The 27449-nt window shown below is 41.6% G+C and overlaps 1 protein-coding gene across 1 annotated transcript in view; it reads left to right on the top strand.

Annotated features, from left to right (window-relative positions):
- Positions 1-283: 283 nt before the first annotated feature.
- Positions 284-27449, top strand: part of MPP4 (MAGUK p55 scaffold protein 4) — a 40168-nt gene continuing 13002 nt past the window's right edge. Inside the window, exons 1-13 of the mRNA XM_004262851.3 lie at positions 284-773; positions 1625-1746; positions 4172-4249; positions 6382-6462; positions 9903-10034; positions 10677-10758; positions 11937-12022; positions 13754-13825; positions 14280-14476; positions 17241-17305; positions 19876-19893; positions 22868-22906; positions 25046-25066. Coding sequence (XP_004262899.1) covers positions 686-773; positions 1625-1746; positions 4172-4249; positions 6382-6462; positions 9903-10034; positions 10677-10758; positions 11937-12022; positions 13754-13825; positions 14280-14476; positions 17241-17305; positions 19876-19893; positions 22868-22906; positions 25046-25066 — 1081 coding nt within the window. The 5' untranslated portion in view covers positions 284-685. The remainder of the gene's footprint in view (positions 774-1624; positions 1747-4171; positions 4250-6381; positions 6463-9902; positions 10035-10676; positions 10759-11936; positions 12023-13753; positions 13826-14279; positions 14477-17240; positions 17306-19875; positions 19894-22867; positions 22907-25045; positions 25067-27449) is intronic.

Raw genomic sequence — 27449 nt, 5'->3', positions numbered from 1 at the left:
TAAGAACACCACCACACCCCAAGGGGGCAAAGCAGTGAGCAAGAAGGAGCCTATTCTCTGAGAATTTCATAGAGCAGGGCTGCTCTGCCTCTGGACTTTTACATAAGCAAGATATAAACTTCTACTCTGTTAAGCCACTATTATTTGGGGTTTCTGTTTCTTGAAACTAAACCTACTTAAAGCAATATATAAAGTAAACCCTAAGAGTATCCTCAGCAGTAACCCATAACTTTTGCAACTGTGATCAGTGCCATGAAGAACTATATGGGCAATGAGAGGGAAGAGGGCACCTGAATGGAGACAGGCCAGGGAAGACTCTTCTGATCTCTGAATGATGGTGAAATCAACTAGGCAAAGAGGTGGAAAATAAACAAACTGACATTATTTGTCACTTGTTTTAAGAAAGGGGAGTAGAAGGAACGTTTCATGAAATAGTAGTTTTCTCGTTCACACAGCTGGTGATGGATAATTTAGAGAGGAAGTGCCACAAGGCAAGACTGTTTTATCCGATGTGGATCCTGGTGTGTACGTAGCACAGTGCCTGACTTGCTCAATAAATGCTGTTGAAAATATGTGCCTATATATGTACTAAGAGCTGCGGGGCCAGTGTGATTGAGTGAGCTGTGTGCTGTTTGTTGATCTGCTCCCTAGCTCTGAATTCCTTCTGAAAGCTTGGGAAGGGAGCATGATACAGTCAGACAAAGGAGCAGACCCACCAGACAGCAAGGACAAGAAGGACGAGAAACTTTCTACGGTAACCAATCCGGAGAATGGTATGTGGTGCCAGGTTCCTTTTCTAGACCAGAAAGTTCTTTTAATATCCCTCTAAATATGTGATCCAATGTAGGTGCAGAAATTCTGATAGACTTTTTGTGATTCCTACAAGGAATTTGTCATACAGTTTGAAGTGTCCTATTGCATCTATTAGTGATAAGTCTAAGCAATTTTCAAGGCAGGAAGGAAAGAAATTGACACAGTAGATTCAGAATCTCTTTTTTTCCTACCCCACGATGTTTTACTTTGCCTTAGAACTTCACAACTTGTTCACATTCGAAATATCACTGCAACAAATAGGATTTCTATGAAAATACTTGTAAAAGCAACCAAGCATTTACTAAATTCTGTTCAGTCCCTTTAATAGTGGAATCCTGAGCTAGGTATTAAACGCCTGTTAGGAGAATTTTTCAATAAGAATTTTCATAAAGGGTAAATACACATGGCTGCATGTTTGAATTAGAGAAGGAGGATCCAGAAAACAACTAGATAATTTTGGAGTACACCAGGGGCTATTAAGATTGGGGAGGGGAAAGCAATATTGCTCTCATAAAATCTTTCATTTCTATACTATGATCTATTATTTCATCTAATGTTGGCAACAACCCTGTGGGGAAGCTAACATATTCTCATTTTGCCACAAGGAAAGTAGGTTCCAGATAGTTGGATGGCTTTCTGAAGTTCACACAGTAAGTGATAGAACAGGGCTAGAGCAGAGTTTTGGGCCTCAAATCCAGTGTCCTCTCCTCTCCTCATGAGCTCCTGGTACCTACCAGCGGTCTGAATTGTCCTTCACATTTACACCTGCCTTTCTACCCGTCACCCCATCTCTGCCCTCTCCCATTTGTAGGTATCTCCCAAATCCTGAGGCTTGTGCTACAAGAGCTGAATCTGTTCTACAGCCGAGACGTGAATGGAGTGTGTCTCCTGTACGACCTCCTTCACTCCCCGTGGCTGCAGGCTCTGCTCAAGGTGAGCACTCCATTTCTCAGAAGCCTTAGCCTTGGGAGCAGAACTTACTCGTCCAACAGTGTTGCTTGTCAGTTGGCAGGAAATTTCAACTGGGAAAAAGTTCAGAGAAGAGCTACACAACCTCTTAGCTTAGGAAGGAATATACTTGGCTGGAAAAGAATATGGCAGCTCCTCTCTTTTCTGCCCCCAACTCCCTTTCTTCCAGAGACCCCTGGGGTCACACAGCAGCCACCACAAACGGCCATAGACAGCACCCTTAGCAGCTGTCTACAACCCTTTGTCCTTGAGGCCAACTCAGGACAAATAAAAATGCTTTAAAAATCATTCCTCTTTGTTTTCATAAATTAGGACATGAAATGTCTACAGCTCTGTTTAGGTATCTTAAGTTTTTCTTACTCTGAAGATCTCTTCTTTTTTTAAATTTGGCTAAAATTTCATGCACTATACAATAGCATCTGACTATAATTTTGTTCTTCTGAACAAATGTTATTATTAAGAAAGGTCCTTTTGAAGTTATTTTTTGGAGGATGTGTTTCCTTCACTTAAGTGAAATATGGTCAGCCTTATGATGCATGTTAATATTATATTCTTTAAGATAAGAAAGAAGTGTCAGCATACTTAGCATGAGCAAAGAGGTACTCCTCACAGCACTGGTTTTAAAACACCTGATTTCTTAATCCATTCATCCATTGTTGGACACAGCGTTTTCTTCCATGCCTTGGCTATTGTGAATAAAGCTTCAATGAACATGGGGTGCAGATATCTTTTTAGGTAGTGATTTCATTTCACTATCACTATATACTCAGAAGTGGGATGTCCAGTGGAATATTATTCAGCCATAAAAAGGAAGGAAATCCTCCCTTTTGCAACAGCATGGATGGATCTCAGGACATCATGCTAAGTGAAATAAGTCAGAGAAAGACAAATACTGTGCGATCTCGCTTGTGTGTGGAATCTAAAAAGGTGGAGCTCATAGAAGCAGAGAGAATAGTGGTTGCCAGGGACTAGGGGGAAGGGAAATAGGGAGATGTTGGTCAAAGGGTACAAATTTCCAGTTACAAGATGAATAAGTTCTGGGGAGCAAATGTACAGCGTGGTGACTATATTTAACAATATTGTATTACATACTTGAAATTTGCTGAGAGAATAGATGTTACACGTTATCATGACACACAAAGTGGTAATTATGTGAAGTGACGGTGTTAACTAACCTTATCATGGTTACCGTTTTGCAACATATACGTGTATCAAATAAACATGGCATACCCGTAAAATTTACACAATGTTCTATCTCAATTATATCTGAATAAAACTTTGGGGGATGGGCTTCCCTGGTGGCGCAGTGGTTGGGAGTCCGCCTGCCGATGCAGGGGACACGGGTTCGTTCGCCGGTCCGGGAGGATCCCACATGCCGCGGAGCGGCTGGGCCCGTGAGCCATGGCCGCTGAGCCTGCGCGTCCGGAGCCTGTGCTCTGCAGCGGGAGAGGCCACAGCGGTGAGAGGCCCGCGTACCGCAAAAAAAAAACAAAAACCAAAAAAACTTTGGGGGAAACTACTTGATTTCTACCAGGCACTTTTCCCTCCTGGGAAGCTAATACAGGGGTATGAATGCCACTAAAGGCATTGCCTTTGCTACCACTGGTAGGCTGCTTGGCCTCTATGCTCCCTGCATCAATCCACCAGCCTTAATCACTTCCAGGTACACTTGAGCTTGGGCACTGAGGTAGAGCAAGGAAGCCCCGCCATCCCAGATCCGGATGGAGAAAGGCAGGGCTGAGCTGACCTCCTGGACCTCATTTCTCCAACTGTAAGAGAAACTAGATTTCTAAAATAAGATTAAGGTCTGCACTGCAGAGCTAGTCAGACCTTGGTATCCTCAGCCCAACCCTAGATCCTGGTATGGAAAACAATTCCTAAGGGTCAACAAAGACAAAGTTGGAATTTTTATAAACAAACTGTTACTGGAGAATTAAGGGAGGAAAGGAAACAAAAGGTGAGCACAGAGTACAAATAAGCATGTATAGTGTGCCCGGCCTCTCATTCAGATGCCCTGGTGAACCTGAGCCCCTAACCCATGCCCTACGCAGCTACCCAGCCTGGAAGTTCCCACAGGTCTCTGGCTTCAAATCCTTATTGGCCTCAAGCCTGGAAAACCCAGGCTTACTTAATTTAACAAGAGTAAAATTCACGTTTCTTTTTATCAATGATATTGTTTGGGGAAGAACAGTTTCCAGTGGCAGCCAGTAATTAAGGCTTTGAAGCGTTAGAGCCACCAGTCTTGAGTTCATTTCGCTTAGACAACTAAGACACCTTATTAAAAGCCAACACACATGCTAGCCAGCCACTTGTGCCATTGCTCAGGCTGAGTCTCCCCTGGGCGAGCCTTCCCTCAGTATGTCATTCTCTCCTCGTTGCCCCTCGGCAGGTTTATGACTGCCTCCAGGAATTTAAAGGAAAGAAGCTCATTCCTGCCACACCCCATGCCCAGGCGTTATCCTACGAGGTGAGGTGATTTTTCATCCAGAGAATAGTAGAGCTTTAACGTGATACCATTTTACTCAGCGCTAGTTTAAATGCTCTAATGGAAAAGTTCAGTTGGTGATTATGCATCTGATAACTGTTTCTAACTGAGCTTTAATAGAAGGCCTGCTGTCTCCCCAAATTAAAACCAACAAGACACATTTTTAGCTTGTGTGCATTTCCCTCTTTTTCCCTAAACCGTGGACCTAATTATCCCCTGGAAAGAGGGTAATGTTGCTCTACTAATGTTACCTAATTTACATCCCTATTCTGGGATCCTGGACGGCAGGCTCTGATGTCCTCTGCCCCATCCCATCCTACTGAGATGTCTAATGGACCTCAAACTTGGTCCCCAACGGAGCTCTTGGCTGTCCCATCCCCAAAGCTGCTCTCACCCCCGCCTTTTCCATCTCACTAAGGACGTCTTTGTTCTTGCAGTACCCCGGCTGAAACCTCTGGGGTCATCTTTGACTTTTCCTTTCTCTCACACCCACACCCAGTCCTGTCAGCTCTAGTTTCAAAACATATCGAGAATCTCCCCACCTCTGCTGTGCCACCTAATATAGAGCATCATTGTCTCTCACATGGATAATTGCGATGTAGCCTCCTACCTGGTCGCCCACTTATACTCTTGCTCCCCTGGGGTCTATTCCCGTCATGGCAGCCAAAGAGATTCTGATTAAAGATGAGCCAAATCATGTCACTTCCCTGCTCAAACTCTTCCTACAACAACTTATCTCCGAGTAAACATCCGAATTCTTGCATAGTGAAACATAAGGGGGCCCCTGTTACCTCTTTGATGTCATACTCACCACTCTCTCCCTTATTCACTCTGCTCCAGCCAGTTGAACCCCTTGTGGTTGTTCGAACCAGACATGCTCCTACCGCAGGCCCTTTGCACTTGCTATTCCTTATGTCAGTAACGCCCTTGCCCGTATAGCCACACGATTTGCTTTCTCATCTCCCTCCAGTCTCCACTCAAATGTCACCTCACGGAGGCTTTCCCTGGTCACCCCATCTAAAATTGCAGTCCTCTCATAGCATTCCCTATCCACCTTCCCTATTTCATTTTTCTTCTTAACTCTTTTCATCATCAAATAAAACTCTTTTACTTATATATTTTATTTATTGTCTGTGGCTCCTCACTAGAATGTAAACTCCATGAGACTGGGGATTTTTGTCTGCCTATTCAGTGCTCTATTTGCATCACTCAAAACAGTGCCTAGCACACGGTAGATGTTCAATGCATATTTGCTGAATGGATACATAAATATAATCTGTTTTGTTTTTATTTATTGTCCATATTAAAAGAAATTTTAAAAAAAATTTCTAACCTCAGCTCCAGTAATCAACAACTTGAATGGTTCTCAGCTGTCCACAGGGAAACACACACATGATATTTTATTCAGTTGTAACCCCAGTGAGTGGAGGTGAAGCTTGCTAAACTGCTTGTTTTCATTTGACAATATGTGATGGTCCTTGACTGCTGAAGATTCATGGAGCTGGTTAAGGTCTTGTTAGGGCTTATGTCATGTCAGAAAGCAAGTCTATGCCTAAACCAAAGCAAAGAGATCAGAATTCATTCTGTCTAGCACTTTTTTGTTGCAACAAACATTGAAATTGCTAATCAAATAATAAGCCCTAAAATACAAATTACTATTTCATTTTGCAACTGAAGAATGGAACAGCCCATGGGATTAAGCTACCTGGGTTCTCCAGGTAATTGAGCCTGTAGCTGGAGAACTCAGATACCTTAACCTGCCTATAAAGCATTCACATTAGCAAACAGCTATCTCAGAGCCACTAGAGGGATATTGCCTTGGCACATATGACATTACAAAATTATGTTTGTTCTTCCTCCAAGCCTGTGATGTGCCAGGACTGGGGCACTGTGGTTTAGATCTACCCCAAATCTTGGATTCTACCTGCTGTAATGAAGTTTAATGATAAGGAAAGACTCTAAAGCCCTGACTTTAAAGAGGAAAAAGAAGGCTTCAGTAACAGCTTTTCTTAGGTCAATATCGTGTCAGTATACCTGTTATCCAACCTAGGTGATGTTAACTAGGTGATAAAGATTGTTAAAAAATTCACAATGTATGTTTTTCCACCAACCAGGTAGTGAAGATATTACATGAAACCCCCAAGTCCCCTGAGATCCAAGAGCTGAGACAAATCCTCCAGGCTCCACACTTAAAGGCAAGTGCTTGCTAAAATGGGCAAGATATAACCATCTGGCACATAGACAAAGTTGGGAAGGAGAAATAAATGTGCTGGAAAATGTGCTCTCTGAATAGATGTTCTATTACCGTATGTGGGTGACCAACAGACTGTACCTAAAAATGTGGAACTTGGACGTGACTGGCTTAATCTCACTGGTCATGGAGACAAACCTGCCCTATTTATAAGGAGGCATCCAGAACTTCCCATGGTGTCTTTTTCCCCCCGGCAAAGCCATTGTTCCTCGAAAATTCTGGGGGGGCAATCGAGGTAGCATACATCTTAAGTTATTTTAAGTTTCAAATAGAGTGTGTGAAGGTGCTTGGAAAATACAGTATAATAATGATTAGCTCTACAAGGGGGTATATGAAGAACATTTGATTGCAGAATAGAAACCTATCTCATAGTACTTATAGATTTTGAGATCAATTTATCAACAAATTAGAATTTAAGAGGATGTCTGCCCTTGGAGCAATGGAATTTATCAGTCAAAAAGTTTTATTCAAAGTGTCCATCATCAGATGAATGGATAAAGAAGATGTGGCACATATATACAATGGAATATACTCAGCCATAAAAAGAAACGAAATTGAGCTATTTGTAATGAGGTGGATGGACCTAGAGTCTGTCATACAGAGTAAAGTAAGTCAGAAAGAGAAAAACAAATACCGTATGCTAACACATATATATGGAATCTAAGAAAAAAAAAGTCATGAAGAACCTAGGGGTAAGATGGGAATAAAGACACGACCTACTAGAGAATGGACTTGAGGATATGGGGAGGGGGAAGGGTAAGCTGTGACAAAGTGAGAGAGTGGCATGGACATATATACACTACCAAACGTAAAATAGATAGCTAGTGGGAAGCAGCCGCATAGCACAGGGAGATCAGCTCGGTGCTTTGTGACCACCTAGAGGGGTGGGATAGGGAGGGTGGGAGGGATGGAGACGCAAGAGGGAAGAGATATGGGGATATATGTATATGTATGACTGATTCACTTTGTTATAAAGCAGAAACTAACACACCATTGTAAAGCAATTATACTCCAATACAGATGTTAAAAAAAAAAACTACCTAGAATTATAGTGGCCAAGGCCTGTTTTTTTATTAATTTTAATAGTACTAAAATTTAGCTTTCTTACTATAGCTTGATGAACTTTTGCCCACATTTAAAATATCATTTTGGAGGATTAATTAGGTTTAATTGAGGAGACTCATCATTTCTCCATTGTATTTAACATCTCCGGTTACGTTCAAGAATAGTGTTTTTCACCAGTCAGAATGGCCATCATCAAAAAATCTACAAACAATGAATGCTGGAGAGGGTGTGGAGAAAACGGAACCCTCTTGCACTGTTGGTGGGAATGTAAATTGATACAGCCACTATGGAGCACAATCTGGAGGTTCCTTAAAAAACTAAAAGTAGAACTACCATACGACCCAGCAATCCCACTACTGGGCATATACCCTGCGAAAACCATAATTCAAAAAGAGTCATGTACCACAATGTTCATTGCAGCTCTATTTACAATAGCCAGGACATGGAAGCAACCTAAGTGTCCATCGACAGATGAATGGATAAAGAAGATGTGGCACATATATACAATGGAATATTACTCAGCCGTAAAAAGAAACAAAATTGAGTTATTTGTAGTGGTGTGGATGGACCTAGAGTCTGTCATACAGAGTGAAGTAAGTCAGAAAGAGAAAAACAAATACCTTATGCTAACACATATATATGGAATCTAAAAAAAAAAAAAGGGATCTGAAGAACCTAGGGCTAAGATGGGAATAAAGACACAGACCTACTAGAGAATGGACTTGAGGACATGGGGAGGGGGAAGGGTAAGCTGGAATGAAGTGAGAGAGTGGCACGGACATATATACACTACCAAACGTAGAATAGATAGCTAGTGGGAAGCAGCCTCATAGCACAGGGAGATCAGCTCAGTGCTTTGTGACCACATAGAGGTGTGGGATAGGGAGGGTGGGAGGGAGGGAGATGCAAGAGGGAAGAGATATGGGGACATATGTATATGTATAACTGATTTACTTTGTTATAAATCAGAAACTAACACACCATTGTAAAGCAATTATACTCCAATAAAGATGTTAAAAAATGTTTTATTTCACAAGATAAACCTAGAGAATTTTCTCTGAGTTCCAACAAAGTTCTGTCCACCAGTCTCTGGCAGGGCTGTAGAATGACTACTTCCCCATCTCGTGAAATGAAAATTGAACATACTGGGCCATGAGAAGGAACTCTTTGATCATACTCTAAAAGTGGAGGACTACTTTTTCTCATTCTGTTTTGCATGGGCCCTTAAGTATCACTGATAATTAAACCAGCAAGATGTTTTGATTACTCTCCTCATTCTACCTTAATTGGGGAAACTATTACAATAGTTGTTTTGTAGTTCAAGTTTATAGGAGCACCATGGATTACATGGGTTTCCAGGAGATGAGAATGTGACAGAATACATTTTATCAGAAATGAAAGAATATATTATGTGTTGTTTACCCTCTCTCTGCCTTGTTTCCTTATCTGTAAAATGGGGGAAATAAATATACTTGCCTCACAAGGATGTGGAGAAAAGGGAACACTTGTATCAATAAGTTGATGCAGCCACTGTGGAAAACAGTGTGGAGTTTTCTCAAAAAACTAAAAATAGAACTACCATATGACTCAGTGATTCCATTCCTGGGTATATGTCAAAAAACACCAAAAACACGAATCTGAAAAGATACATGCACCCCAATGTTCATAGCAGCATTATTTACAATCGCCAAGGTATGAAAGCGACCTAAGTGTCCATGAACAGATGAATGGACAAAGAAGATGTGGTATTTATATACAATGGAATACTACTCAGCCATAAAAAAGAATGAAATTTTGCCATTTACAGCAACATGGATGCATTTGGAGGGCATTATGCTTAGTGAAATAAGTCAAACAGAGAAAGACAAATACTGTATGATGTCACATGTGGAATCTAAAAAATACCACAATCTAGTGAATATAACAAAAAAGGAGCAAACTCACAGATATTGAGAACAAATTAGTAGTTACCAGTGGAGTGGGGCAGGCAATATGGGAGTGGAGGAGTGGTAGGTATAAACTATTGGGTGAAAGATAGGCTACAAGGGTGTATTGTACAACATGGGGAATAGCCACTATTTTGTAATAACAGTAAATGGAAAGTAACCTTTACAAATTGTATTAAAATAAATTTTAAAAATTTAAATACCTGCCTCAGGATTATTGTGAAGATTGAGTTAATCCACATGAAACACTTAGAACTATGCCTGGCACATACGTGTTGGTTGTTGTTGTATCTCACATAATATTGAGTCAGCATCTCTAGGCGGGTGTGTCCTATGTGTGACGTTTGTTCCCCTTTTCCTTCTCTGTTCCCAGGCCTTGCTCAGTGCCCATGACACCGTGGCTCAGAAAGACTTTGAACCTCTTCTCCCTCCACTGCCAGACAACATCCCTGAGAGCGAGGAAGCAATGAGGATTGTTTGCATGGTGAAAAACCAGCAGCCCCTGGTAAGGAAATCATTTTACCTTTTCATTTAGGATTACACCAGGGTTAATTATGAGCTAAGTTATCTCTAGTAATTACTTGGGCAGTATTCTTGTCTGTAGTCACAGATGTAGTGTGAGGCAATCAGACAATGTGAGGGAATCCATGATAATAATGGCGAAACTGTATCTTCATGAATTTTGCCTGTGATTTCAAGCACATTACAGGTTGTAATGTTTTCACCAGGGAAGATTTCTGCTTAGTGTTTTTGTTTTCTAAGAACTGTGAGACATAAGAAATTCTTTTATTTTATTATTTGGCTCTGTGACATGTACATATATTTTACTCCTACGTTTTTTTCCTCTATAAAGGGGAAGCTAAGTAAGGCATTAATTTGATTTTCTAAGCATAATCCCTTTGATTAGGTTGTAATTGTGGGAGTTTTCTTTACCTTTGGAAGGATCTCAATATTCTTTGATGTCTATGTGGTTGGGTGTAGACTTTGCTAGACCAAGGTTGAATGGCCTTTCCTTTTTCATGGCACAGTATGTATGGCCCTGGTTGGTATGAATACCCTTGTCCGAAAGACCAGAGCGACACTGAGGGAAGCCCCCAGGAAAGTGTCATGTTAGGTAAAAAGGGGTTCTACTGTACTCTCTCCCCAGGGAGCTACCATCAAGCGCCATGAGATGACAGGGGACATCCTGGTGGCCAGAGTCATCCATGGTGGGCTGGCAGAGAGGAGTGGTAAGCTGGAGCAGCAGGGTGCAAGCGTGACCAGGAAAACAGGGAATGATTGTTTAATCTTCCCAGGGAAGCCCCTCTTTCTTAACTGATGTTGAGCTTTAATAAGTTCTATTGCTTGGTTACTAAGAAGGAAGAAAGGAATATTCCAGAGAAGTCCCATTGCCCTTCCTCACTGAGTCCCTCCATTCTAGGCGCTAAATTAATGTTCCCTTACTTTACATTCCCATGTAAGCCTAACAAGGTAAGTATTATCAGGCTATCATATAGATGAGGAAACTGAGGCTCAAAGAGATTAACCACCTAACTTGCTCAGGGTTTCACAGGGTGAGTCAGGATTCAAGTCCAGGTCTGCCTCACTCTATATTCCCAACTTTCACGCTTCACTTGGTCCTTCTGTGTTCAAAAAGGCATCTCTCTTCCCCGTCTTCAAACACCTGTTGCTTGTCTTTTCTACCAGAGAACCAAATTTCCTTCTTTTCATCACTGTGCTTCTGAAACGAGCTGTTCTGTACCTGCTACGTGTGTCCTCACTGTATATGACCCTGGAAACCTGGCGCAGGGTTCATACCCCAGCGTTCTTAGAGAAATTACCCAGGGACATCCTAGTTGCTAAGTCCACTGGCCCTTCTGTCAGCCTCAGTTTTATTTTTACTTCTGCAGCACATTTGATGTTGTTGACAACACCTTGCTTAAAATTTTCATCATCCTTGGTTTCTGTTCCGTGATGTCATCCTGCTTCTTATCTGCACTGTCTTACGTCATATTTCTCAAGCCTCAATCTTAACCCTCAAGTTTCTCCACATTTTCTCTTTTGAAGAATACCCCCCATTTCCTTTTCATCTGACATTTTCTCATGACCCCAACAGCTTTATTTTTCGTGTTATCTTCTTACCAGAGTTCCAGTTCCATCTTACAACATCAGATTAGTGAAAATAAAAATATCACCACCACTTAATACCCAGTGTTGGTGGAAAGGTAGAAAAATGCAATTCTCATGCACTTTGGTGGTGGTGTAAATTGGAATAGCCAGTTTGCTTTATTATTATTATTTCACCATGAAATTTAAGACGTCAGAGCCTGCTTGGGTTAGCGCGTTTGTTAAGGAGCTTTGGGATGGCTACCGCCATTTGTGAGAGTTTTTTTGTACCCCTCTTTGTTTTGTGTTCCCGTTTGCCTAGGGTTGTTATATGCTGGAGACAAACTGGTGGAAGTGAATGGAGTTTCAGTTGAAGGACTGGACCCTGAGCAAGTGATCCATATTCTGGTAACAGTCTCCTCCTCGCCTTCTCCATGACTCAGTGCCACGTTACGTCAGCCCATGGCGTGTGCACTGTAATTGGAGGGGTATTCGGGTCCCGCTAGGCAGCTTCCTCTCTCTAGGCCCGAGAACTTGTCTGTTTCTATGCAGCTCGTCCGCCTTCCCCCATCCGCCTCCTCAGGGGATCTGGCCCCTTCTGGATACCTCCCTTCACAAGCTGCTCTTTCAGCCTCAGGAAGACTGCCAGACCGCCCAGCCCAGGTCCCTTGTCACCTGGGTTGCTCCACTGGAAACCGAGCCCGGGATGGGCAGAGTGAGACAGTGGGGGAGTGTCTGAACCCGAGCAAACCACCCCTCGCTCCCCTTACATGTTTATGCAGTTTCCTTGAGGCAGCTTTGGGGTAGAAAAGAAGTCTCCAGAGGGCAGCATATGGGGAGGGGGACATCCCTGCTGGCCCTGCCACTGTCCTTGTGGTTGAAATGGCAGTGACCTGATTATATGAGCTTTTGGTAACTCTTTTCGGTTCCCATTCCCATCCTTCAAACCATTGCCCGAGTCACTGTCCAGCTGTCAGTAGCCATAGCAGCTTTCCCCGCACACCTCCTCCCATGTACACCCCCAGGGTGGGGCCTGAGGTCAATTATTATATATTACATAGACTAGTGGTTCTCAAACTGGGTTCTTGGGGGAACTCTAGATTTTCATAGATGTGCCTTAGGGACTGAGAGGAGGAGTGGTATTATAAGGAGTATTATATAAGGAGTATTATAAGGAGTATTATATAAGGAGTATTATAAGGAGTATTATATAAGGAGTATTATAAGGAGTATTATAAGGAGTATTATATAAGGAGTATTATATAAGGAGTATTATATAAGGAGTATTATAAGTATTATAAGGAGTATTATATAAGGAGTATTATAAAAGGAGTATTATAAGGAGTATTATATAAGGAGTATTATAAGGAGTATACCAAGCACTGAAATATTTTGCAAACCACCAGGCAAGATTCTGTGTGGTGTAAAAGATACTGCACCGGGAGCTTAAAGGACTGTCAGTCACAGACACACATGCCTCCACCTCAGCCCTTTCAGCTCCAGCTGTGGAGTTGCCAGGACAGTGGGGTTGTGAAATTCCCAAGTGAGACCGAGATCTTTCTTGTTAATCTCTAGGATCTCCAATGCCCATCACAGTGTGTGTGACAGGGGGGTTCTTACCTCTCCCATCAAACTAAGAGGCTCTCTGTTTCCTCCACCATTAGTTTGGAGACGTCAGTTCCCCCCAGAAGACTTGGGGGCCCTTTATCTTCTTCCACATAAGACTAGGCTGCCTGATGCAGAAATCATTTTTCAGGAAATAATTACTGACTGAGATAAGAGGAGGGAAAGTCAGACCAAGAGCTCCTCTCCTTCCTTAGTGCCTGTGGGAATAAGACCTTGCTGAGTGTGGTGTCCTGGCAGCAGCGAGATGGAGGGTCCCTGCAAGAAGCCAGGCCTCAGTGTGGGTTTTAACAGACCAGTGATCCTGGAAGTCCCACAGCAGGACAGAAGTGAAGCTCAATTTCTTCCTAATGTCCATTTCTGGGTGGTGATGTTTAGCTGTTGAGCCCTTGTAAAAGCCCCTGTGGGAGATGTCACCATTTGACCTGCACACATTGAATTGTAACTTCTGTCTGCCAAACCCCAGTAACCCAGTGAACTCTGCGATTTGTCATTCTTTCCTCTGACATTTTCTAGGCCATGTCTCGTGGCACAATCATATTCAAGGTGGTTCCGGTTTCTGACCCTCCTGTTAATAGCCAAAAGATGGTAAGAATTTACTGAGCCTTCATACCCACACACAGGAAATCCTCCAATAACAATAACAACCATGATGTACTTTGTATCTTATTACTATCCTCTATAATATATTGAAGATTTGTTCAATACTGTATTGTATATTTTTCGATACTGATGACATGAGAGGCAAATCAGTAAATGAATACAATAACAGGAGATGGGGTACCAAGAAGTTAAGAAGTAACATCAAGAATGGTGAGCATTTGAGCAAAAACTTCTCAGAGCTGAAAGATTCTATTCCCAAACTCACTTTTTTTTTTTTTTTTTCGTGGCTCTCAGACTCAGTTCAAGAAGGAAGTTCTTTTTGGTGAGGTTGGAGAGGAAAGATAGCACCAGTAGGTGGAAGAGTGGGAGAGATGGTTTTAAGTCTTAACAACCCGGGGGTAAGGATTCTTCTGAGGTGTCATTATGCACCTACTGTCAGGTATATGTTCGTGCCATGACTGAGTACTGGCCCCAGGAGGACCCTGCCATCCCCTGCATGGATGCCGGCTTGCCTTTCCAGAAGGGGGACATCCTCCAGATTGTGGACCAGAATGATGCCCTCTGGTGGCAAGCCCGGAAAATCTCAGACCTTGGTACCTGTGCTGGCCTAATCCCTTCCACGCACCTTCTGAAGAGGTAAGAAAAGTCATCACTCCTGGACTCAAGACCGAGCCATCAGGAAACAAAACGTTTTCTCAGGCTTCTGTTATTGCAGTTAAGATGAGAGAAAGAGAGACAAGCAGATAGATGAACACACACTGGTCTCTAAATCCAAATGTCAACTTGTCAATATGCTCTAAACATCTTAAACACCAAAGGGACCAGAATAATCGTATCAATTAGAAAAGAGAGAATAGTACTTGGGAAGCTAAATTAACTTTTAAAGGTAGTTCTGACTCCCTCTTTAATCTTTCAAGGCTGAGTTGAAAGCTCAGTTACTGAATCTCAACTTTCCACCATCACCTTGGTGCTATTGAGGTCCAAGGAAGGGATTAAGGATAGAAAGAAAATAGAATGAGAGGTCCAAGACTCAGCCAATGTTAAGAGATAACGAAGAAGAAAAGGAAATAGCAAAGGAGACTGAGAAGGAATGGCCGATGAGGCAGACCAAAATCAAGATGGTAGAGTGTCCTGATCAACTATGTCAACCACCGCTGAGGGGACTGAGAATTGACCACTGGATTTAGCAACAGAAGTCATTGGTGATCTTGATAAAAGCAATTTCAGTGGATGAGGTGGGACCAAAATCTTAGTAAAAGGGGATTTGAAGACATTGACAACAATGAGCATGGAAAATTCTTTGAGACATTTTGTATAAAGCAGAGCAGAACAACGGACAAATAGCTAGAGGGGAAAGTGAAGTGGTATGAGAGAACTTTTTTAGATAGGGTAGATAATGGTAATGGGAAAAATCCAATGAGAGGGAAAACTTTATGATACAGGAGAAAGAAGGGAACATTGCTGCTCTTGTTGTCCTTGGGGAAGCAGGAGGAGATGTGATGGAGCCTATAAATAGAGGGGTTGGCCTTATACAGGATCATGAACAGTTCACCCACAGTAATAGTAGCAGCAGGGAATCCAGAGTGTGTGGGCACAGCTGAGGGTGAGGGATATGGTGGGAGTTTATGGAAGGTCTCTTCCATCTGCTCTTATTTTCTCAGTGGAATAAGCAATGTCATAAGCTGAGAGTAAGGGTGGGTAGGAGATATTGGGAAGGAAAGAGGAGGAAGCTTGAAAAGTTTCTATGAGAACTGGAAAGCAAATTGGTTAGATAAATACAGTATCATCAGCATTAAGGGCCCACTTAAGGTTAAAGGTCATAAATTTATAGTGATTCTGGCCAGCTTCCTGGGGGGCAGGGCCAGATTAGACAGGGAGTCAGATTTAACAGTAAATCAAGAGAGGGACAAGGGAGTGATTTTAATGAAAGACCATGACATTTAAGCTTGTTAAGGGGGGAGGTGACAGGGTAGGGTCAGTGGAAAGGAAGTCAGATCCATGGATTATAGGTCCCTATGGGGTTGATAGATTATTGGGGTTGGGAAGATAGGAGGTGCTGGTAGAAGAAAGGGATGCTGGAAATAGAAATTATATAGAGATTGTAGTTTTGGGTACTGAAAGGCCTAGGGTATGACAGTGGGATGCAGTGACTGGGGTCATTGGAAGGTCATTGGAAGAGAGGAGATCAAAGAACCAAGAGGCCAGGGTGTTGGAAGGGACATCTTTGTGCCTAATAAAATCGTCATGCATTATGACAGAGCAGTGTTAAAAGCATGGGAGTTAGCAGGAATAATCTGAGAATGGCTTCCAGAAGAGTCGGGGAAATGGCTTTCAAAGTGAGGGCATCTAGGATATAGTCTGGAGATGGCCAGGAGAAGCAGGACGCAGACCCCACCTCCAGGCCCCATGGAGTGAGGGCCTCATGCAGTGGTGTGCTGGAGCCAGCTCACAGAGCCTGTGTGCACCCTTCTCACACCCGCGGTCAGTGACATCGGGGTGGCAGCTTGAAATCAGCCCCAATGGGAATATTGACACTAGAAAAACCTGCAAAGCTGCACATGAGGACTCATCTCCCCGGGCTGGTTTACCCACACGCCACTGGGAGTGGGAGAGGAAGGAGCCACCTCTCAAAAGGGGCAAGGGAGCAGTGAGCTCAGGGGGACCTGGGTTTAGTTAGAACAAGAAGGTGAAGGGCTCACTCAAAGTGCAGGAGGAGGTTTGAGAGATTTCGCTGGAGATTTACTGCCAGTTCCAGAGGGTGTGTGAAAGGGCTTCAGGGAGTGGCAGGTGGTGGATGGAGCCTTACAGGGATTAAAGTGCAGAGGATAAGGGATGACCTGAGGACACACACAGGGATAAAGCCCTAATGAGATTAGTCCTCTTGGTCTCAGAGCAGAGAGTGGCAAGGAGATTCCAGTGGGGGTCTTGCAAGGAGCACACAGAAATGGCAGGTTTACTAGATGAGTGCACAAAGGACAACGGAAGGAACTGAAATTCATGTGGCTCTAAAGGGACTGTAGAGAGCATCACAGCCTGGGAGGGAGACCAGAACATGCGGTGAAAATTCTGAGACCAGCTGGAGCGGGCTAACATGCCAGAGATGCAGGAGCCGTGGCTCATGCAGTGAAGCTCTGTGGCATGTGCACTCGTGGTCTCAGGCCAGATTTTCACCCTAAGTCAGTGTGACTCTGAAAAGATGCTGTGAGGCAGGAAAGAATGGTAAGAAAGGCCATGCATTTGGAGAATGTATTTGACAGTGTGTTTGGAGGTGAAATCTCCATGTTCACTTGGTTGGAAGCAACAGAATTCTAGGAAACATTCTATCCTGGATCTATTTCACCTGGGTTAACCTGGATTACTTTTTATTTTTCCTGCTCACAGTGTATTTCTTTTTGCATAGGAAGCAACGGGAGTTCTGGTGGTCTCAGCCATATCAGCCTCACAACAACCTCAAAGCCACCATATGTGAGTGTGCTGACACCTCAAACCCAGCCTGTGCATCCCGAGAAAGACAGCTCCCTCTCTCCCAGGGCTGGCTTCCCGCCCAACAGAGGATCTTTAAATGTCCCCATACCCCAGATAGCCTCCTGGCAGCCATCTGAAATCCTACCATAGACATTCATTCCTTTGGATTTAGAAGAGTTTTCAGTTTGTGAAAATGCAAATGTTCTTGTGATCACTCCCTGGCTTGAAGTCCCCTGAGGTGTCTACGGCTAGTCCATACATTATACATCTACTGGCAAGCAAGGCTGCAGAGCGGCACAGTTTGTGTGCCTTTGATGAGTAAACATGGGACTGAATGATTATTTAATGAGTGTAGTTTGTTCACTTCACAGTATTTTAGATGGCGGCGGAGGAATTGTCAGCAAAGGGATTCATGGTGGCGAATGCTTGTGAACGACTTACTCCCTTAATGAAGGGTGTCAGTAGCTCATAGAGCCCAGCTAGAACCTGCTGATCAAGGACCGTCTGAAATGCTCTCTGGCAGGAGTTACAGAAGGGGAAGAGGTGCCCGGAGGAGGGAGAGGGAGAGGGGCGTGACAGGAGGCTGGGAGGGCACTAAAGTAAACATAGATTTGCCCATGGAGAGTCCTCATCCACTTTACTTCTCAATTCTCTAAGCCAAAAATTATTATTTTTTCCCTTGAAAAGATATGATGACAACTATAGAGATATTTTTGAAAGAAAACACTCTTAAAATTCCTTTACACTGACCATATTTTCATACTGTCTTCTCGTTATAGAACCATATTTTACATGGTTACAGTAACAATTGCAATACTACTTTTTAAAATTAATTAATTAAATAATTTTTGGCTGTGTTGGGTCTTCGTTTCTGGGCAAGGGCTTTCTCTAGTTGCGGCAAGTGGGGGCCACTCTTCATCGCGGTGCGCGGGCCTCTCACTATCGCGGCCTCTTTTGTTGTGGAGCACAGGCTCCAGACTCACAGGCTCAGTAGTTGTGGCTCACGGGCCCAGTTGTTCCGTGGCATGTGGGATCGTCCCTGACCGGGGGTCGAACCCGTGTTCCCTGCATTGGCAGGCAGATTCTCAACCACTGTGCAACCAGGGAAGCCCTGCAATACTACTTTTTATCTTTTCTCTTTAACTTGACATTTTATCAGAAACATTTGTCATGATATAATCTTCATAGTGATATTTTAGTTATTTCCCCTGTGCTTTGAAAAAGTTTGTTTACCAAACCAGATTGAAGTACTTCTTTAACCCATTTTCCTATTCTATTTATCAAAGGCATGTGAAAGTGCTAAGCTTCTAACCAATATCTGATAAATAGTAGGGCCACGGGTTGACATCTAACTTGCTTGCATAGCCTATGTGCCATTTCTATTAGAATGTTGCAAAGTCCATCCTGAAGAGAGTTTGCAGCCACATATTATTATCCTTACAAATCTCTGAGTCCAGGAACCCCAAGTATGGAGGCACTGAGTTAAAGGGTCACCTCTCACAGGGATGTTTCTTTTTTTTAAATTTATTTATTTAATTTATTTATTTTTGGATGCATTGGGTCTTTGTTGCTGTATGCAGACTTTCTCTAGTTGTGACGAGCAGGGGCTACTCTTCGTTGCAGTGCGGGGGCTTCTCATTGCGGTGGCTTCTCTTGTTGCAGAGCACAGGCTGTAGGGCTCACGAGCTTCAGTAGTCGTGCCACACGGGCTCAGTAGTTGTGGCTCACGGGCTCTAGAGCTCAGGCTCAGTAGTTGTGGTGCACAGGCTTAGTTGCTCCGCGGCATGTGGGATCTTCCTGAACCAGGGCTCGAACCCATGTCCCCTGCATTGGCAGGCGGATTCTTAACCACTGTGCCACCAGGAAAGCCCCAGGGATGTTTCTGATGGAGCACATCATTTTCTAAACTATCAGGTCATTTCTTTTTAACTGTTGTAGATGATATTTCAAATAAATATTATTTTGTATCTTTCTGTTCTGCCTGAATGTTACCATGGGAAAAAAAATCTCAGGAAAGTGTTACTACACAGGATGTATAGGCAACTTTATTACTCAAGAGTTATTGAAAAATTCCAGGCGTATGTTAGTTTACAGATGTTATTAAAAAGTTATTTACTGAAGATGCACTTGTAATTGTCATCCCTCTTTCTTTCCCTCCCTCCTCTCTCTCTCTCCTTCCTTTCTCTCCTCCTTCCTTCTTTTCTTCCTCCCTTTCTCTCTCTTTCCTTCTTTCCATTCAAGATTTGAGTTCCTAAAATATAATGAATAAATAATAAGCGCATTAATTCAGAAATGAATAGAATGCAACTCTTACAGAGCTTATTGGGATACAAGGGAATAGGATTTGCCAGAAGCAAATAGATCCCATTTCCAACAAGGCTCATAAATTTATTGGTTTCTATAGGATATTCACTTATCATTTTGTTACTAAATCTCCATTGAATTTTTAGAGAATAATTTTGGCACTTTGCTTTTCTTACTGTAGGTAAATTAATCTGATAAACTATAGCATAAACTATTGTGCTCGCTCTCTCTTTTTTCCCCTGCTTCAATCATTTTTCTGTACCCAGCGATTTCTATGGAAGAAGGTAAGAAATAGTATTTGTGGGGAAAAAAAACTCATCTCCAAAGCCTCCTAGAAATTTCCTATAGTTTTCTTAATTCACTTTCAATTCAGCTATTTATTAAGCTCTTCCTGTGTGCCTCATAGTGTGCTAATCACTAATACCCTAATTTATAAAAAGATGTCAGTCAAAAGAACACCCACTGTGTAATTGTTCTTAACACTGAGAGGAATACAAGAAAAGAGAACCAACATTTACAGGCAGCCCCAGAATCTAACACAGCACATGGTAAGAATTCAATGAAAGTTGTGAAACTGATCCTCTGTTTTGTTTCAACTGCTTTGTACACAATGTCTAAAAATAACTCTGTAATGGAATTGTTATTGTTCCCATTGTATGGATGAAAAGATTGATAAGGTAAGAACATTGTCAGAAGTTGCAAACAGCCCTGGTCTGGATTAAAGCTGCTCTCTGTCTGAAGGGCACTACATCAGGGGCAAATGGGGCCTCCAGTTATTACCTCTCCCCTTCTCCATGCTCAGACACCAAGATGACTCATTATGATGCCAAACACACACACACAAGCAGGAAAGCAAGACGCTGTCTACTTGTGGAGAGGGGAAAAGAAGAGAGAAGAGCAGTCCCCTTTGCCACCATCCACATTTCATCCCTGAAATTGGAAAGGGGAGGGGGAGGAACATGGACAGGCCCTTGGGTCCCTGTGGTCTTGCTGGGTGACAAGCCCACTGTCTGTCAGCTCAGGCTGCCATAGCAAGATCACACAGACTGGGTGACTTTAACCACAGACATTTATTTCTCACAGTTCTGGGGACTCTAAGTCCAAGATCAATGTTCTGACAGAGTTGGTTTCTGAGGAGACTTTTCTTCCTGGCTCGCAGATGGCTGCCTTCTCTCTGTGTGCTCACATGGCCTTTCCTCCATGAATGTGGGGTGGGAGAAGTGTGTGGGGAGAGAGGGAGAAGAGAGAGAAAGAGAGAGAGATAGAGATTAGTGTGGTTTCTTTTCCTCTTCTTATAAGGCCACCAGTCCTTTTGGATTTTGGCCCCAACTTTATGACCTCATTTAATCTTAATTATCTCCTTAAAGACCCCATCTCCAAATACAGTCATCTGGGGGCTAGGATTTCAACATATGTATGCATTTGTGGAGGGTACAAATCAGTCCATAACACTCACCCTAGCCCATAGTGTGGAATTGTTCATTTTTTATAAAAGATTTATTTATTATTTATTTATTTTAGGCTGCGTTGGGTCTTAGTTGTGGTGCATGGGATCTCTGTTGAAGCATGCGGGATCTTTCGCTGCAGCGCGCGGAATTCTCTCTAGCTATGGCGCGCGGGCTCCAGAGCACGTGGGCTCTGTAGTTTGCGACACATGGGTTCTCTAGTTGAGTTGCCCAAACTCAGTAGATGTGGCATGCAGGCTTTGTTGCCCCGCAGCATGTGGGATCTTAGGTCCCCCACCAAGGATTGAACCCGCATCCCCTGCATTGTAAGGCAGATTCTTTACCACTGGACCACCAGGGAAGTCCCTGGAATTGTTAATTTTGAGAGCGCAAAATCCGTGGCTCTTTTAGACCCCAGAGTTACATATTAGAAAAACCGGGACTACTTGTGCTGTTATTAGAGAGTCTCTCCTGGCCTCTGTAAAACAGGAATGACAATTCTAGTTTTTGTTTGCCTTTAAATCAAAACCCTCTAGTTATGTGCTAGGAACTAATGAATTCACCGTTATAAATTATTGATCTGGAAAATAATCTCTAAATGAATATAAGGAATTGAACGACAGTGTTAAAAATCTCAGCTATGTTACTTGTTCATCTGTGCTCCTATCTCTATAAAACAGTATTATTTCATAAAATTGTTCATATTGCATATTTTACTTAAAAACAATCAATGATATGATCTTTAAGGAAGTGATGATAAATTTATTATATTACTTTATAATATTATAGCTTATTATACAAACTATAATTTGCACTTTTACAACATATAAGACATTTATTAAAATAGTATTTATTGATCACCTGGGAATTGTGGGTATTGTGCTAGGCTCAAGATATACAGTGCCGAAAGACAAAAAAAATTTTTTTAAGAATATATGTGCAAATCAACTATTCTGATATTAAAAGGGAAATTCAGTTTAATAGATAATTAGTCATGTGCCTACTATGTGGAAGACACTAAGGTCTATAAAATACGTAAAAATTAGTTAAGATGATTTCCACTTTTCAAGGAGCTGTCTAGGAGGGCTAATAAGGCAAACACCCAAATGATTGTATTACGAGGCAGAGTAGATGTGCAATAGCAGAGAATTCAAGGTAGTAGGAAGAAAATGTTGCGCGGTTCATGGCAAGGATATTCATTTTGATCAGTGTTGAGATGGACCTTGAAGTATTACAGGCTAAGGGAACAGCCTAAGCAAAGGCACAGAGGAAGAATCAATGGAGTCTGCTCTAACAGGAGTGTAAGATACAAGAAAGAGACAGCAGTTTTCAAAGTTGGGTTTGGGTCACACTGTAAAGAGCTTTGAGTATTAGGATGAACAGTTTTAAAAGTTATATTCTTTTATTCTCATACATACATCCCAGCTAAAGGTAAAAATAATTAACATTATTGAGCACTTACCATGTGCGTGAGCTTTTCCTGCATTATCTCAATCCTATCCTATGTGGTAGGTATTATTACTACCCCCATTTATAGACAGAAGATGAGGCTTAGAGGTAAACTAATTTGTCCAGTATTTAAAAGCCTGGGCTTTTAGAATTTTAACCATTCGATGTCCTGTGGCCTCCCATAGCCTACATTTTCATTTAGTACAGTAGAGCCCTTTTTATCTCTCCGAGTGAGCGATAGTTGTAAGAATAACATGATTATAGGGTGGTCTGAGTTTCATTGCCATAAGCCTATACATAGGGAATTTCATTTGTGATACTAACATTTTAACTTCAAGTTTTCCCTTTCTATGCTCTTTTATAGAAGATGACATGAAGATTGACGAGAAATGTGTGGAAGCAGGTAGCATTTCCTCTTGATACATTTACCACCAGGAGAAATATGAAGCAGCTCAGCTATAGATTTCCTGAAGCAGTCAGTCAAAGGGGCCACAGGCCTATTTTCTGGAAGAAATGTGTAAAATAAATCCCCCACCGCAGCCTTTTTCTGTGGTTCTGACACATGGAAGGGAAGCACAGCTGCAGGAATGTCTCCATGCTTCAGACCAACCTTTTAGAAAGTGTTCTAGAAAGCAGTATTCTGGAAATGATCACAGGAACACACAGTAACACTCAGGTGTTACATTGTGAAATACTATAAAATATTGAGATATCAGATTTTTATTTTTAAATTTTTATTTATTTATTTATTTATTTATTATTATTATTATTTTGCGGTACGCGGGCCTCTCACTGCTGTGGCCTCTCCCGTTGCGGAGCACAGGCTCCGGACGCGCAGGCTCAGCGGTCATGGCTCACGGGCCCAGCCGCTCCGCGTCATGTGGGATCCTCCCGGACTGGGGCACGAACCTGTGTCCCCTGCATTGGCAGGCGGACTCTCAACCACTGCGCCACCAGGGAAGCCTGAGATATCAGATTTTTAAAAAGCAAAATATCTATTTTGTTATTGTTTGATACCATTTTCTGGTAGATTCTAGTATAGATCAATAGTCATGTGTTCCAAATTTCTGAGAAATACTTCACATTTCTGTTCTTAGATTTTTTTTTTTTGGAAATTGGGAGAAGATTTTTCAAATTTAGTGGCAGAACTAAGATTGGTTCAAGAATCACTAGGATTTTGTTGGAAGACTAGTTGAAGCGTCTTTAGTCTGATAGGTGACTTTGTCTTGGCTTTATGGGTTAATCTAGTTTTTAGACATTAAATAATGATATGAAATGTTTAAATACTGGGTATTTCAAAGATTTACATGTATTTCCCAGAACAACTACAGAATAACGCTGACATTATGTTTATTTTACCAAGTACACATCCTGGGTTTTTTGTTTTTAACTTGCAGTAGTATTCATTTCCCTTCTGTAATTTTAATTAAAATTTTTTATTAGGTAACACATTCACATATTTAAAATTCAAAAACTACAAAAGTATATTCAGCAAAATTCCCTCTCTTCCTGTTCCCCTACTCAGTTTTCTTTCTTGAGGCAGTAAATGCTCTCAGTTTCTTGGGCATCCCTCCAGACATATTCCGTGCAACGATGTATATTTTTTTCTCCTCTCCCACACCCTCATTCTCACTTCTTTTTAAAACACAAGTGCATGTACTCTTTGATGGTATGCTATATACACTGTTCCGTTCCTGGCTTTTTTACTTAATAATACACATCCTGGAGATGATTCCATCGTAGTACATAAAGAGCCTCCTCATATATTTTAAACGGTTTATTGGTTAAATAAGTTATTGTGCATTTATATAATCACTTATTGGTAGACATTTGAATTATGTCCAATCTTTTCTATTATAAACAATGCTAAGTATATCGTTTCACAAATGTGTGTATACCTTAGATGCAGCATTGCCTGATGTAAGGATGTGTGTGTTGGTAACATTGCTATATATTTCTAATTGCTCTCCATATAAATTCTAGTTTTTTTATGCTTAATGTCTCTCTAAAACACTAACGAGAATCGTTTTAACTGATGAGGGACTTGGTTTATCTCAGGTATTTCTCAGTCACCTAAACAACCCTAACCCAACCAGGCCATTCATATGCTCCTTCTTCTAGCCACACTCCCCTTGCTTATGGACCCCCCAAAGCTTCAAGCAAACCTCTAGCAGCAAAGCTGTATAGAATCCAACCATCTATTGGTGTTTACCATGACATTCCACCTTTTCCTTCCCTCTGAGCTTCTTTTTAATTTAATTTAATTTATTCTTTTCTATTTTATGATTTTATTTATTTATTTTAAGCTCCTGCTGTACCCCTTCTTGTCGTCACAGCCCCACTGCTTATACATACTCATTTAAGGCTTTATATGCCACAGACACACCACTGAGTTGGCCTTGATTTAGGAAAAACATTTTAAAAGTGGTGTGTGTGCAGAATCGTAGGGTCAGGGAATTGAATTAGACTGTTGAACTATAGACTCAGTATGGATAGTAATGTAACTATACTTTTGGTTTTTTGCCTCCGTGGAAAACCATAGATGAAGAAACATTTGAATCTGGTAAATAAAACATGAATATTTTATACTGATTTTTAAATGTATATTCCAAATGTTGGTATAACTTAAACACTTTTAACGACACAATAATTGCTTAAAGACATCAACAGTATAGTCATGAGATATTGTAAACTTCACCATATGCAGTGCTTCTCATTAGGGACATTTTGGAACCCTATGGGGGCATTTTTGGGTTGTCACATTGATTGGGGACACTACTGGCCTTTAGCTGGTGGGAGTCAGGGATGCTAGATGACCTGCTGTGTGTGAGACCATCCTGCATGATGTCCTGAATGTCCTGCTAGACAAAACTCATTAGGAATCTGAGTAAGTAGTTCTTTAGTACACAACAGTGATGTAAGTTTTCACAAGATGTAACATGAAAAGCTCATTAGTTTAGAAGACAGTCATTATGGAGAGAGACATTTAAACAGAATAAAGACATTGCCTTGAAATTATTGAATAATTTATTCCACACATTCTAATCCATACTGATATTAAATCAACTGGAAAGTGAGGTATCTATACCAAACCAATTATTTTCTTTTTCTTTAATATGTTATTGCCATTATTGATGACACATGGTATAATCAAGTGTCTGTTCCTCAACGTAATGTTGACGTTATTAGTAACAAAGTAAGTCCCATGGAGTATTTTGAAAAACTGGCAGCCTTTTGGAGCATGTTAACATTACTAACTTGCTTCCAAGTGTATGATGTTTCCTCATTTTCTCCATTTCATCAGTGCTTTGGCATATTACACCTACCTCAGTTAAGGCAATTTCCCTCTTTCCCATATATACCAATAAATCTGGTCTGTTATCAGAACACTCTTTGTTCTAGTCTCCACTCGTTACTTTGCTCTTCTATTTTTCTATACTTCATATAAGGACTATTTTCTGATCTTTTCACTTCCTTTAAATCCATGCTTCTTCAGTATAAGTAGGTATAAGCATCTAATAGTTTATGTCTTCTAGAGAAGCCATGCCCAAAGATTTATATTTTGAAATATATACTTTTTGAAACACGTCCTTTTAAAACATAAATTACTTCCTTTTAATTTTCCTTTACATTACAGTTAGAGCATTACGTTGCTGTTTTAAAATGATGTGTTAGAATATATCTATGAATTTCATTTTTTAAGCTTAGAGAGATTGTTATAAATATTAGTTATAATGGAAGATAGCATTGGGACATCCCTAGCGGTCCAGTGGTTAAGACTTTGCCTTCCAGTGCAGGGGGTGTGGGTTCAATTCCTGGTCGGGGAGCTAAGATCCCACATGCCTCACGGCCAAATAATCAAAAACATGAAACAGAAGCAATATTGTAACAAATTCAATAAAGAGTTTAAAAATGGTCCACATAAAAAAAATCTTAAAAAAAAATGTATTGAGACACACGGAGTTGGGAACTACTCACCTAAATTATTTATGTACCATTTATGTTGCTTCTAAATTTCCTATTTTCAATTAGATAGTTGGCTTGTTAGGGGTAACCTTCCCCCCCGCCCCCACACTGCTGCCCAGCTTGTGGGATCTAAGTTTCTTAGTCCCCGGACCAGGGACTGAACCAGAGCCACGGCAGTGAAAGCGTCAAGTCCTAACCACTGGACTGCCAAGGAATTTCCTGTTAGGGGTAATTTAATGATCTACACTTGGTTCAATGTTTGGGATTGGTTTAATTTTTAATTCCTCTGGACTATAGTCACCCTTCTTTGCTCTGTTCAACGCATCATTTTGTTGGGAGACACTCTACCTGCCAAAGTTGTGGTTGAGGCTTAGAGGTATTGTGATGTCTGTGAAAGGAGAGACAATGTTGCAGTAGTCAATGCCATGGACTGGAGCTGGATTCTCCAAGCATGAATCCTGGTCCAACTAGCCAGGGGTCATCTGTCACGTAACCTCTCTGCCCTTCAGGTGCCCATGTCTAAAGTGGGAAAAATAATTTATATAAGTAAAGTGCTTAGAATGTAAGTGCATGAGTGTTAGCCAGCATTTTAATGAAGAAGTAATAGGGGCAATCAGCAGCTAGTTCTCTAATAACAGCACTGCAGAGGAAAGTGTGCAGCTGCCCTTAGTTACTGCAAAGCACTCCTTCTGGACTCCTCTTTGTTGAAAGAGTGAGAACTCTCAAGTACATTATTCTGAATCCAGCTCACTTGGGAGCTCAGTTAAGGAACAACTGGCACCCAGCTGGCATTTTTTCTAAATAAATAACGACAGTCATTCATGATGCTTAATTCTGTTACTTAGAGCATTTAATGGGCAGTTAAGTTTCTTCAGTTTTGGTCCCAACTCTTCTCTGAATGACGTATCATGTGACCTCTTTGGATCTTTCTGGATGGTGTAGTCTAATTAGGAATGCCATTTTAAAAAACAGATAAAAAC

The sequence above is a fragment of the Orcinus orca genome, chromosome 7 (assembly GCF_937001465.1).
Source record: "Orcinus orca chromosome 7, mOrcOrc1.1, whole genome shotgun sequence".
Classification (NCBI taxonomy): domain Eukaryota; kingdom Metazoa; phylum Chordata; class Mammalia; order Artiodactyla; family Delphinidae; genus Orcinus; species Orcinus orca.
This window is presented reverse-complemented; position numbering and strand designations above follow the sequence as displayed.